Below are 13806 nucleotides of genomic sequence, written 5' to 3'. Positions count from 1 at the left end.
TTTCTCTGCATTTTCCATACCATAGTGAACAAAACTTTCTCTCACCCTCTTTCCATCTATTTGCTCTGAGGGAAGCCTCAGTTCCCCCAGATGACCCTGCACCCCTGGCCATCCTCTCCAGCACTGGTCATACCACTGCTCACCCTCCCCTCCATACACAAACACACTTTGACCCTGGAGGCAAGGCTGGAATATTCCTTGTTATCCACTGCCAATTCCAGACTCTCTTTTTGCTGCTACCAACTCCTCCTTAGAAGCTGACTCCATTAAAATTTTCCACCTTATTCAAACTATGATGGCTATTGTATACCTCCTCAGTCATCCCTTCTTTACTCTTTAACCTCTTCCTAATCCACTGGTTCCTTCTCTACTGTCTTCAAACATGCCTTTTTTTCCACCTAGCCTTAAAAAACAAAACAAAACAAAACAAAAACCCTCACTAGACCTTCACCCCTTCAGCTATCACCTTATGTCCTTCCTTCCTTTTTCACTAAACTTTATCCTTTCCTCCTGGTTCCTCTCTCCTGTCTGGGATTTTGGGATACTACTCTCTCCTGACAGGGCAGGGTACAGGTAGCACAGTGGATAGAGCACTGGCCCTGGAATCAGGAGGACCTGAGTTCAACCCGACCTCAGACACTTGACACTTACTAGCTGTGTGACCCTGGGCAAGTCACTTAACCCCAATGCCTAGCCAAAAAGCAAAAATAAAAATAAAATAAGATTCATCTTCCTGAGTTCAAATCAGACTTCAGACACTTCCTAGCCGTGTGACCTTGGGTAAGTCACTTCACCCTGTTTGCCTCAGTTTCCTATCTGTAAAATAAGCTGGAAAAAGAAACAGCAAAACTGCTCCAGTATCTTTGCCAAGAAAACCCCAAATGCGGTCATGAAGAGTCAGAAAGGACTTATACAACTGAACAACAACAATAAACTCTCTCCTGGTTCTAATGTGGGCATTCCCTAAGGCTCCTGTCCTGGGCTCTCTTCTCTCTCTACTCTCTCGTTTGGTGACCTTATCAGCTCCCATGAGTTTAATTATCATCTCTGTGTAGATGACTCAGATTTATATACCCGCCCTTAGTTTCTCCTCATGCTTCTGTCACAATTTACCTATTGGACACTTCAAGGTGGATATTCTGGAGACATCACACACACACCATGAACGAAACAAGGCCTGTATCTTTCCCTCCTCACCCCCATCTGCCCGGCTTCCCCATTTCTGAAGGTGCCATCGCTGCCACTCTGGACGGGGCACTCCCCTGTGATAATCACACCGAATCTTCCCATTTCTCCCGCCCTCACATCTCTGGGTGGGTGCCCTTCTCTCCCCTCGCACAGCTGCCACATTAGCTCAGGCCCTACCACCTCTGGCCTCCTCGTTCCTGTCCCTGTCTTCAGTCTCTCCCAACTCCTGTCATCAAAGTAATTTCCTTTCCGTGCAGATCTGATGTCACTCCTAGACTTAACAAATCCCAGTGGCTTCCTACTGACCATAGGTTCAACTATAAACTTGTTTAGCTTTTAAAGCCCAACACAACCGGGCTTCAACCAACCTTTCCAGCTTTGTTACATTTGACTGCCCCTCCCATATTCTGTGATCCAGCCACGCCAGCCTCTGGGCCTCCCTCAGTGCTTCATCGCTTATCTCCACACCTTTGCAATGGCCATCCTTCATGCCAGAATCACCTTTCTTTCTTCAAGGCTTGGCACAAGTACCACCTTTTCTAGGAAGCTTCTCTCCTTCTAAACTACCCAGCCCTGTAACTGATAAGTAAGAGAGAGCCAATCGAAAGTGTGTTCATTTTTTGGTGGGTTGTCTCCCCTCATTACAAGGTTAGCTCCTTGAGAGAAGGGATCGCTCCCTCCTTGGCAGATGCTTACTAAATGATTGCAGACTGACTGCCTCTTGGAGTCTAAGGGGATGGAAAAAGCAAAAACATAAATCTGTCTGTTCCTGGATATGTGAGGCCCATGCCCGTCTCCAGTCTATACCATCCTATACCATCCTCACTATTACTAGAATAATAACCACAAAATTCACACTTCTATGGCTACTTTCTAAAATATTTTTAGTAAAGTATATTCTACAAACATTCTTTATAAATATAAAAGTTTATGGGAAATTATTTTAAAAAATAGTCCCTTCCTTACAATTATCCTCGGAGTAATAATAATGATAGCTGGCATTTATGTAACACTTACTATGTGCCAGGAACTGGGCTAAACACTTTATAATTATAACCTCATTTGAACCTTGCGAGGTAGGTGCTGTTATTACCCTCGTTTTACAGCTGAGGAAACTGAGGCAGGCAAAGGTGAAATGATTTGCCTAGATTCACCCAGCTAGTCAGTGTTTAAGACTGGATTTGAATTCAGGTCTTCCTGACTCCAGGCCCAGAGCTCTTATCCGCTGCACCACCCAGCTGCCTCTATTACTCCTAGTTTTTTTACTGCAGTGCCTCATAAGGCTGCAATTACATCAGTAAACTGAAGCAGACAAGAATCCCTCTTCCACTTGGAAGATGGCTTGCAGAACTTGCTACGGCTGAAAAGGGGCCCACTGGCCAGGCCCCAGCTGGTTCCTCCTGGCACAGACAAGGAACTGAGGCCCAGAAAGGGAAAGGATGTACCACGGCGATCGGTGCAGCAGAAGTGGTGATGCTGATGTCCAGCCCAGGCCTCCTGACACCTGCCCTTTTTTTTTTTTTTCCTAACACTTCACAATACTGCCTGTCAAGCCGGCCTCTGTGAGGTCTTCTTCCTGACCAGGAGTTGGGCTTCTCCCAATCCCCCTTTTTCCTTCATATTCCGCAGCATCCTCACTTTTGCATGAGAGCACAGTGTGCTTATCTTCCCAGCTTCTAGAAGGCAGCCTGTGAGGACGTGCACACAGCAGGTGGTGATCAAGGCTAACTGGCCAACCTCTAACGGAGCGTCTTAGACTCTCAGAGTTAGAAGGAAGCTGAGAGGCCCCATGGGGTGAATCTGAATCCCCCTTTACAGGTTGTGTCCTCCGCTAAGAACAAGAGCCCTAGGAGAGCAGGGACGGTCTCTCTTTTCTAGCTGGATCTCCTGTGATGAGCCCAGGGCTCAGGCCATCTTCGGCACCTAATCAATGCATTTCTATTTCATTACTTGGGTGGTCATGAATTTGGCTTCTCAATGTCCACCCAGAGCTAAGCACAATAAATACCAAGGATGTGCTCTGCCTGAGGATGGACGGGGGACCATCGCTTCCTTATTCCTGGAAGCTTAATGAAGCCCAAGACTGATCGATTAGCTCGGTTCAATTCAAACTGTCAACATGAATTAAGTACCTGCTATCTTAAAAGAAATTTTAAAATTCTGAACTTAAACACCAAATAAGTGGGCGCTTTCTTCTACAAAGCCGAATAGAGAGGACAGGACATGAAACCACAAATCTTTCTTCAGTATGGCTTGCTTTGCTACAGTATGTACATTTCAGAGTTATCCCACCCATCTGTGCTTGCTTCTCTCCTTTTCTGTACATTGAAAAAATGCTTCAAGGTCTCTCTTTCCTTTCTTTTAGCAACCATCTTACCTTTCCTTCTTACCTCCTCAGTCTCTCAGTTTGGGGGAGGAAAAAACTCTTGCAACAGAGCACTGACCTAGACACTTGGGCTACAAAGAGTCAAACACCCCTGCCTTCATGGAGCCTATATTCTCCCCCACATGCAGGGAAGCTTCAGCTGCCCAAATGAGAAAAAGCAAGGTGATATGAGGAGGGAGAAAATATGAACAATGTGGAAAAGCTGGAGAAGGAAGAAAGGAAGCTTTGTGAAGGAGGTGGTAGCAGAGTGAAGACTTGAAGAATAAGAAGGATTCTGAGCGGCAGAGAAGTAGACGGAGCACATTCCAGGTACAGGGCATAGTTTAGGCAAATAAATAGAGGTGGGAGATGATTTGTTTCAGGAACAGTCAATCTTCCAGTTTTTCTGGAACCAGATATGCAAACTGTGAAATAAAGCTGGATTGGGGGGTGGGGGTGGAATCAGGCTGTGGAATGTCTTAAATACCTGGCTGAGTTTGGATTTTATTTTACAGGCAATGGGGACCTTTGGAAGACTTTTGGGCAGGGGAATGACACGATCAGACCCCTGACTTTGGAAGATTGTATCTGTAGCTGTGTGGAAGATGAGAGAACCTCGAAGTGGGAAGACAATCCGGGAGCTATCATGACACTCAAGGTGAAGGGCGGGGAGGGCTTGAACTTGAGTGACAACGCTGTAAATGGGGAGAAGGCTGCAGGCGCAGGAGATATTAAATCCATCTCCAGAGGGGATACAGGGCTGAAGGATAATGCCTAGATTAGGAGACTGAGTAAATGGAAGGAGGGTGGTCCCCTCAAGACCGGCAGGCACACTGGGAGGAGGAAGGTGCTGAGTTCTGAAGTACAGAAGAGAAGTCCAGCTGGAGATGGCTAGCAGGCAATGGGCAATGTCAGGCAGGAGTTCAGGAGAAGGGATCACTGAAGAGAAAATGGAACCCCTGAGAGCTGATGAGAAGCCATAGCAGACAAAGCCAGGGCATGAGAGGATGGGTGATAAAGTAGCAGAAGAGACACACAAGAAGAAGTCAGAGAGGCAGAGGAAAAGTAGCAGGGTACCACCAGAGTGTCCAGGAGGCGAGAGGGTTCAACAGTGTCCAGAGCTGCTGAGGTCAAGGAGGATGAGCACTGGGAAAAGTTTAGCAGGTTAAGAGATGATTGTTCAGTTTGAAGAGAGCAGTTTCAGGAGAGGGCTGGGGTGGGAGCCACAGTGTCAGACGCTCAGAAGGGCGTGGGAGAGGGGAAGCATTCGTATTTGGGTTACTCCTTGATTTGGTTCCTTTGTATTTGCCTTACCATTCTGTTTTAATTAAATGCCTTTTGCTCTGGAGAAAAAAAGACATTGATGAGGGAACAGATGGGGAAGATGCTGAAGCACTGCGAGAAAGAGATGACATTTTCTGGGAGTCTGGTAGTAACTGGGAGGTCAGATACAGGATCATGGCTTGAGGAGATCGCAGGATTATGGGAAGGTTTTTAGGGATGGTAGAGACATGGACTTGTGTGTGGGCAGGAAGATGAGTGCTATTAGAAAGAGAGACACCAGAGATCAAAAAGAAGGAAGGAATTATTCCTGGGTTAAACTCCCAGAAAAAACTGGAAGGGCTGAAAGCAGATTAAGGGTAGGTGCAAAGGACTTAGACTTGACCATCAGGCCCATTTCTTTGTCAGAGAGTCGAGGAAAGAAGAAAAAGCTGGGTGAAGAGATAAGAGTCTTTGAGGTGTGAAGCAGAGATGAGGGAACTCACAAAGCACAGCCTTAATTTTCCCTTGAAAGTCACCTGATGGCACAGAACAGCTGCTGTAGAGAATAGGGACGTCAGTTATGGAAGAATAAAAAGACTATCATGAAACAACGAGACTCGCTGCATTAGATAATACCAACTGCAGTGAACCCAGAGGGCATGGCTTCCTGATTTCCTCCTCCTGTGGCACTCATCAGTATGGGAGTAGGAGCAGAGAAGGCAGATGCTGAGAGTGACCATGGATCGAAGAATGGACAGGGACAGGGGCTCAGCGGACTGGCAAATTACAAGGTTAAAACCATACAGAGACTCAAATGAGGGCAGAAGAGGTGGATGGATCAAGAGAACAGAGGAAGATGGACAGTCTCTGGAGGCCACAGAGAGGAAGGAAAACAGAGATAGGATGTCTCCTGAAGTCTACTAAAGTCTCCAAGTAGGAGGGCAAAGGTATGATGAATAAGACAACTAAGATACAAGGACGAAACTCCTTCAGAAAGTCAGGAAAGTGACCTGTACATTGGCAGATTTCAGCAAGAGCATCTGCATAGGGGGACAGAGATGATAGAGTGAATCTCAAAGATGATGGTTTCCTAGTGATGATGGCAGAGGAAGATTCTGGCAGCTACTAGCTCCTCCTTGAGAGGAGAGAAGGCCTAGCACTGGGGGAGGGGAGGGGTTAGGGGTGCGAGGTGATATGGGACAGAGTATCTGGAAAGATCCAGGTGCTGAGGGCACAGAAGACAGACTGAATGTGAGGAAGAAATCTAAGATGAAGGAGAGTTTGTTAATGATTCCCAAGGACCGGTGGAATTGGAGGACAGAAAAGGAGTGGGGAAGGGTTGGGCTGGGAGTACTGGGGACAGCAGCTTCTTCTTTTCTCTTCTTTTCTTTTTTCCTCTACCTCTACCAACACCACTACTACCAACACCACCATTAACAATAACAACAGGTAGCATTTATATAGCACCTACTATGTGCCAGGTACTGTTTTAAGTGTTTTACAAATATTATCTCATTTGATCATCACCATAACCCTGTGAAGGAGGTGCTACTATTATCCTCATTTTACAGATGAGGAAACTGAGACAAAAAGGTTAAAAATGACTTGCCTAGGGTCACACACGCCTAGAATTAAAGACAATCCTGCCACTGTGGTCTGACCAAATCAAAAGACCTTCCAGTCATCCTTCAGAGGGTTGGATCTGATGAGGCAGAACGAATGGCAAAACACACAAATACAATAAGACTGTTTCCAGAACAATAAAGGGGTCTGCTCCCCAGCGCTTGGCCTAAGCATGCACAGAACTATGTCACTGAGAGGCAGGGCCTCCTGGGCCACTGTGTGAGAGGGAGGATCACTGCCTGGGAGGGTTGCAGGGATGTGAAAAGGAAATTGGGAGCCCTAGTAGTGAACATGCATTCCTGGATCTCTGGGAGAGAAGGGAATTTTAGCTCTCTGGATCCTATAGCTGTCTATGAAAACTAACTGTGGTGAGTAAAGCATTTAAATAAATCCTAGTCTTCTCTACATTGCCCCCAACCCTGACGCCACAAGAAAGGAAGGGGCCTGGAGCCACAGAGAACAAGCCCACTCCAGTTCTCCAGTGTCCCTCTCTTCCGGGCTCAATACTACCACTTCTTTTAATCATTCTGATTTCAGGACTCCTCACCATCTTGGCCTCCCTTTTCTAGTCTCTCAGAAGGGAATGAATGCCATCATTCAAATGTTCAAAAAGTTCCTGGAAGAGTTTTGCTTACCATGCTCCCCATTTGGGGAAACCGATTGCTTGAAAGATGGTCAGGATAAACTGTGCACCAAAGATGAAGAAGAAGGCCATAAAATTAAAAGAGCTGTCAGCCCTGCAAGAGAACACAAGACAAACAACTATTTTTTACTGTTAGCTTTGCACTGTCAAGTCAGTCACTTAAAACTTCAGTTTCCTGATCTGTAAAACAAGGGGGTGAAACTAAGATGACCTGGTGGAGTAGGGGGGCCTTTGTGTTTGTGCATCAGAGGGGCTATAGAGATCAATGGTTGGAGAAGCACACAATGTCACAATCCAAGAGTAGAGTGTAGCAAATGGAGCCCCAGACTTCAAGGCAGATCCAGATGCTAATCTGAACTCGGCTCCTTACTAGCAGGACACTGAGGTGGCACAGGGGATAGGAGGCTGGGCCTGGAGTCAGGAAGACTCGAGGCAAGTCATTTACCCTCTGTCTGCTTCAGTTTTCTCAACAATAAAATGGGGATAGTGACACCACCTACCTCCCAGGGTGCTGTGAAGATCAAATGAAATAGTATTTGAAAAGCACTTAGCATCGTCTCAGTCATACAGTGTTCCCTCCTCCCTCCCCTCTCTTTATGTATGTATGCATGCATGCTAGTTATTATTATTAGAGTTCTTAAATCCATGAACTTAGTTTTTTATTATTCTGATTACTGTATTTCAATATAATTGGCTTCCTTTGTAATCATATCTATGTTATTTTGAAACATTCTGAGAAGGTATCTACAGGCTTCACTACAGTGCCAAAGGGGCTCCATGACATGAAAAAAGTTAAGAATCTCAATTTTCTTATCTGCAAAACGGAGGTACTATTTCATTGTTAGTGTGGGAAAGTGGCTCTTAAACGTAACTACAGTATCCCAACAAGGAACTCCAACCTTTGCACGTAATAGGTGGTTAATGATTGCTAAATGAATAAACAGACTGCCTTTGGCCAGGTGCAGACCTGTCCCAAATGTCTATTCATTATCTGGAAAGACTGAATCAGTGAGGCAAATAAAAAAAAAAAAAAAAAAAAAAAAAAAAAGAAGTCCTTTTACTAAATATACACAAGCTTTCTCTAAGCATATCTAGGTGAAGCTCTCCAGGGTCCCTCCCATGGGGACACACCCAGGTCACTAACAAAAGCCCAAGGGAATAGACACTTGTCCAAATCCAAAGAGCTCCCTCCCTTCTGGATGCAGTTTTACAAGATTTCCCCATGAGCAGGCCTTGGTACATTCAGCCCATCCCTGCCCCCTTTCCAAATCTCTGTGACAAAGGGATAAGCAGGCCCTTTAAATCATTAAGGACATGCAGCTTCATCAATCCTTTAGGCCCAGGTTTTGACAGAACATATACTGCCTAAGACATTCATCAAATAGGGACAGGAATGATTTTAGAGGCACGTTCTAGACAAGGATTTGAAAGAGTCTATATGTATATGTGTATGTGTATATGTATGTATATATGTATGTTCTATTAGTCAAGGAAAGTCAACAAGCATTTATTAAGCACCTACTATGTACCATCAAACATGCTAAGCAAAAGGCAAAAAAAGCCCCTGTCCTCGGGGAGTAACGTTTCTGGACAAGCATTGTAAAGAATATGTGTCCTATTAGTCAAGTCAACAAGCACTTATTAAGCCCTACTATGTTCATCAACTATGCCCAATTCTGAAATTACAAAGAAAGGCAAAACCAGCCCCTGTCCTCAGGGAGCTTACAAACTAATGGGGGAGACAAGATGTAAACAACAATGTGTATATACAAGATAGATAAGGGTAAACTAGAGAAGATCTTAGTGGGAAGGCACTGGCATTACAGGGGAAAAGGAACAGCTTCTTTCATAAAGTCACTAGCTTCTAATTGCTCCACTCTGATTTTTAAGGAAGCATTTTCTTCAGTAAGCTTTTGGACTTCCTTTTCCATTTGGCCAATTTTGCTTTTTAAGGCATTCTTCTCCTCGCTGGCTTTTTGGACCTCTTTTGCCACTTGGATTAGGCTATTTTTTAAGGGGTTATTTTCTTCAGTATTTTTCTGGGTCTCCTTTAGCAAGCTGTTGACTTGTTTTTCATAATTTTCTTGCATCACTCTAATTTCTCTTCCCAGTTTTTCCTCTACTTCTCTTTCTTGTTTCTCAAACTTCTTTTTGAGCTCTTCCATGGCCTGGGACCGATTCATATTTTTCTTGGAGGCTTTGGATGTAGGAGCTTTGACTTTGTTGTCTTCTTCTGGTTTTATGTTTTGATCTTCTTTGTTACCAAAGAACGATTCTATGGTCTGACTTTTTTTGGACCTTTGTTTATTCATGATCCCAGCCAATTACTTTGTTAAGGTAGGGTCTGCTTCCAGTGTGGAGAATGTACTGTTCCAAGCTTCAGGGGTTTTGTGCGGCTGTTTTCAGAGATACTTCTAGGGACCTGTAAGTTCTCAGCTCTTCCAAGGTGGTATGATCTAAGGAGAAGTGTTTACTCCTCTCTTGGCCTGTGCTTTGGTCTATGAGTGACCACAAGCACTCTTTTCTGCCTTGGAACTGAGCAGGAGAGAGGCTGGGGCAGACTAAACAGATCTGAGAATCATCTACATACAAATGATAACTGAAACCATGATGAGAGCACCAAATGAAAGGGATGAGAAGGAGAAGAGAGCCCCGGATGGACACTCGAGGTCAGCTGGGATGACCAGGATGATCCACCAAGAAAAACTGTGATACGGCATTTGGGGAGGAGGAGAGTCAGGTTCCCCAAAGAGTTGGAAAGAGGAGGGTACCCAGGAGAACAGGGTGGTCACCACAGTCAAAGGATGCAGAGTGGTCAAGAAGGATGCGGACTGATAAAAAGTCATTAGATTTCACTACTAGGAAATCATTAGTAGCTTTAGAGAAAGCCGTTTCAATTGAATGATGAGGCCTGAAGCCGGAATACTGAGGGTTAAGAAGAATCAAAGGAAAAGAAGTTGCCAACATCTTCTCAAGGAGTATAGTTACAAAATGGAGGGGAGAGAGGATGACAGCTACCGGGGATGGATGGATCAAAGGAGGGCTTTTTGAGAATGGGGGAGACATGCTTGTCTTTGTTAGGCATTAAAGAAGCAGCCGGGAGATGAGGAGAAATGAAAGCTTAGTAAGAAAGGGGAATGATATGAGGGGTAAACTGCTAGAGAAGCAGGATTTGTGCAGGGAGGAAAGAAGTCGGATCTCCTAGGATGCTTTTCATTTTTGTCCTATCTCCAGCAACTAGCATAATGCCTTGTACACAGTAGGTGCTTAATAAATATCTGCTCGATTGCAGCAAGAGTAACATCAGCGATGAGATGAAAAACTAGACTGTTCTAATTACAGATTAAGTCAATAATCATTGACGTCTCTTTCTCTAAAGAACGCTTTCTAATTCATTAATTTATTTATTCAATCACTTACTCAACACTTATTAAGCACCTATTATGTCCAAGTTCTGGTACGTGGCAATGAGGACAATACGACAGCTTTTTTTTTTCCCCTAAAGCTGATATGTATTGAAATTTTTGGTTTTTTATGGCCTAAATTTTGACCTGTATCCCTCCCTTGCCCAGAAAGTCATCCCTTTTAAACAAGAATTTAAAAAGTAAAAATAAAAATTCAGCAAAATGGACCAATACATTAAAAAAAATCTAATATTACATTCAATATTACACACTCATGCCTCCCTAGACTCTACAAAAGAATGGGCGAGGAGGGGAGGTGTGTGTGCACAAAATGATGCGAACGACGCTCTGCCTTCAAGGACCTTAACTGAGTCTAGAGGTCCATGAACTTCTAAAACAAAATAAATATTTTGATAACTATTTCAATAGAAGTGGCTTCCTTTGTAATCCTCTGCATTTTATTTTCTGGATTTAACAACATAACTCTGAGAAGGGCTCCACAGGTTTCAGCAGGATATAAAGATGGTTAGGAATCCCTGTCGCCATGGGAGGAAAGACCTGAGTGCTTCCAGCAAAGGGCCATGTCTGCAAGGCTACCTTTCAGCTCTGGAAAACAACCAGCCCATAAAAGAAAGTCAACTTAGACCTTCATGGCTCAGTTTCATCCTCTGCACAATGCTGATATTTGAATAAATGCTCCCCCAAATTCCTGCTAGCTCTTAAATTCTAAGATTCTCGACTTGCCAGTATTGTATGCTCTACCTAAAATGGTGTTGGACTTTGGCAAGAAGGATCTCCCTCAGCTCTGTTACTAAGTTACCTGTTAGCTCATATCCATCAAACTGGAGAAAAACACGTCCATCCTGCCATTTCCCGATAACCCCATCCAAGAGCAGCAGCAATAAAACCTCCCACTAGTTATTTACAAAGATATTTACTCGACAAAGATATTCTCCTCTTTGTTCTTCACAACCACCTACAGACCCTGGCTGGACCAGTATTCACGTCTCCACTCTAGCTCACAGTCACTCAGCTTGTCAGTAGGGTAGCTGGGATCTGAACTTGGGTCTTTTGGCTCCAAGTCCAATGATTTCCTCACAAAGCACAACAATGCTACGTATTCTAAGTTGTATCTCCCCGGACAGTCCAAAATGACTGAACCAGGAAATGATTCTTGATATTGTGTATTAGGGAATCTTCAATGACTTCCCATTGCCTGTTGAATCAAGTTTGAACCTGGGCCTCCATTACCCATTACTTAGTGGCCCCCTCAGTCATTATAATCCTTCTGCTTGTAGCTAAGCTACAAGCCAAAGCAGGCTGCCTGCTGTTCCTCAGACATGATCCTTGCTGTCCCTGCCCGTTCCTCAAGCCTCTGTGCCCATATAGTTCCCCACAATGGGAAAGTCTTTCCCCTACTTCATGTCCATCTGCTGAAATCCTGATCCTTCTCTGAAGTCTGGTTAATGTATTACTTCTTCCCTGAAGCCTTCCTTGATCCCCCCCATCCAATAATGATCCTTCTCCCAAAAGATCATTCAACACTTTGCCCCTCTCATGTATCATTTTGTCTTATAGCTCTCTATGTTGTCTCTCCCTACTAGACTGTGAGCTCCATGAGGACAGGAACCAGATCCACAGTCAACTTCTCTCTTCTAGTGTAGCATCATCAATTGCCTGCTGGAGATTGTGAAATGGATGGCCTGTAGATAGCTTAAATCCAACATGTCCAAAACGGAACTCATCATCTTTTCTCCAAAATCCTCCCTCTTCCTAAATTCGATGGGACTGTGCCAAGTACCACCATCCTTCCAGGGACCCCCTCCTCCTCATTCTCTCACCGCTCACGTCCAACAAGCTGCCAAGTTGTAATGATTTTCCCTTCCTAATCTCTCCTGTACACAGCCCCCTCTCTCCTCTGCCACTCTATTAGTGAGAATACTCTAGTCTCTTCCCCCTCCAGGTCATCCTCCACTCATCCATCAAAATGATGTTCTTAAGGCACAGGTCTGATCCACCCCTCCGCCACTTAATAAACACACAGGGTCCTAACTCAAATATAACATCCTTTATTGGGCTCTTAGAGCCCTTCCTCCCAGTCTCCTTCCGGAACCTCAGCCGTCCTACACATACTCGGTGATCCAGTGACACTGGCCTCCTCACTCTTCCTCACACAACTGAGGGTTTTTACTGTCCCTCATGCCAGAACTGTCCCCTTCCTCCCCTCTGCCTCCTTCATTTCCCCAGTTTCCTTCAAGACTCAGATCAAACTGTGCCTGTAACACAAAGCCTGTCTCAATCCCTCTTAATGTCAGTGTCTTCCACTTGAGATTAACTAATTCATCTTGTATGTAGCTTGTATGTAAACAGAGTTGTTTGCATGTTAGTTCTCCCATTAAAATGTGAGCTCCTTGAGGGAAGATCCCATAATTTCATTGTATGCCCAGTGCTTAGCATGGTGGATGCCACATAGATGGTACTTAATATGCTTGATGACTTAACTTGAATCTCAGTTCTGTTATTTCCTGCCTCTAAGATCAATAACCCTGGGCCTCAGTTTTCTCTTTCCTGATCTGTAAAACAAAGGGATTGGACTAGATCAGACCTGCACAACTTGGCAGTAGGTAGGGGCCAAAATTAAAATAGGGTAACCTTCTTTAGGCTGCAGACAGGTTAGACTAGAGACAGACTGATGATGGTTGGTTGCTGAGGGTCACGTGACAAACAGGTGAGTGTGCAGGGGCAAGCCTACATTTTTCACAGGCTGCCTGAAATCCTTTGGCAGGCCTTGGGGCCTGTGGGCCTTATGTTGTGCAGGCCTGGACTAGATGATCCTGAGAGGCCCTCCTAGCTCTAACAATCAGTGACACCAAAGATCTGGGTGTTGCGTTATCAGATGAGCTCATGATACTTCTATTTGGCTCACTGCCAAGCCCAGTAATATGCACACTGCGAGCTCTCTTTGATTTGTGATCTTGCTTCCCTCCAGTGTGGAGGCGCCCTCCCCTATACAGAGAGTCACCTCCTTCTTTCCCAGGAGGTATCTTTGAGGGGCCGTAGCCAAGAAAGGCATCATCCTGGGGCCAGCCAGGTGATCAGTGTCTCCAAGCTCTGCAAAGCTAGCCTTCAAAACAGCAGACCCCCATGCTCTTCACCTGACCCACACTCAAAAGGCTGTCTAACTTGGTAGAACCTTCCAGAACGTGGGCTCTGCTCATATAACTCTAAAAAATAAGGGTCATGTGTCATGACCGTGTCATATGTCATTTTGGCAAGATAGCTGTGGAGGCACATACATACATAATAAATGTTTGTTTAAT

At 44.8% G+C, this 13806-nt stretch overlaps 1 protein-coding gene across 2 annotated transcripts in view; it reads right to left on the bottom strand.

Annotated features, from left to right (window-relative positions):
- The window catches only part of SCAMP4 (secretory carrier membrane protein 4), an 88453-nt gene that overhangs the window by 15038 nt on the left and 59609 nt on the right, over window positions 1-13806 (bottom strand). For both annotated transcript variants that reach the window (XM_027853137.1, XM_027853138.1), the window contains exon 5: window positions 7075-7176. In XM_027853137.1, coding sequence (XP_027708938.1) covers window positions 7075-7176 — 102 coding nt within the window. The remainder of the gene's footprint in view (window positions 1-7074; window positions 7177-13806) is intronic.

The sequence above is a fragment of the Vombatus ursinus genome, unplaced genomic scaffold, assembly GCF_900497805.2.
Source record: "Vombatus ursinus unplaced genomic scaffold, bare-nosed wombat genome assembly UNPS02009918.1, whole genome shotgun sequence".
Lineage (NCBI taxonomy): Eukaryota > Metazoa > Chordata > Mammalia > Diprotodontia > Vombatidae > Vombatus > Vombatus ursinus.
Note: the sequence above shows the minus strand (reverse complement) of the source record. Positions and strands in the feature narration are given on the sequence as shown.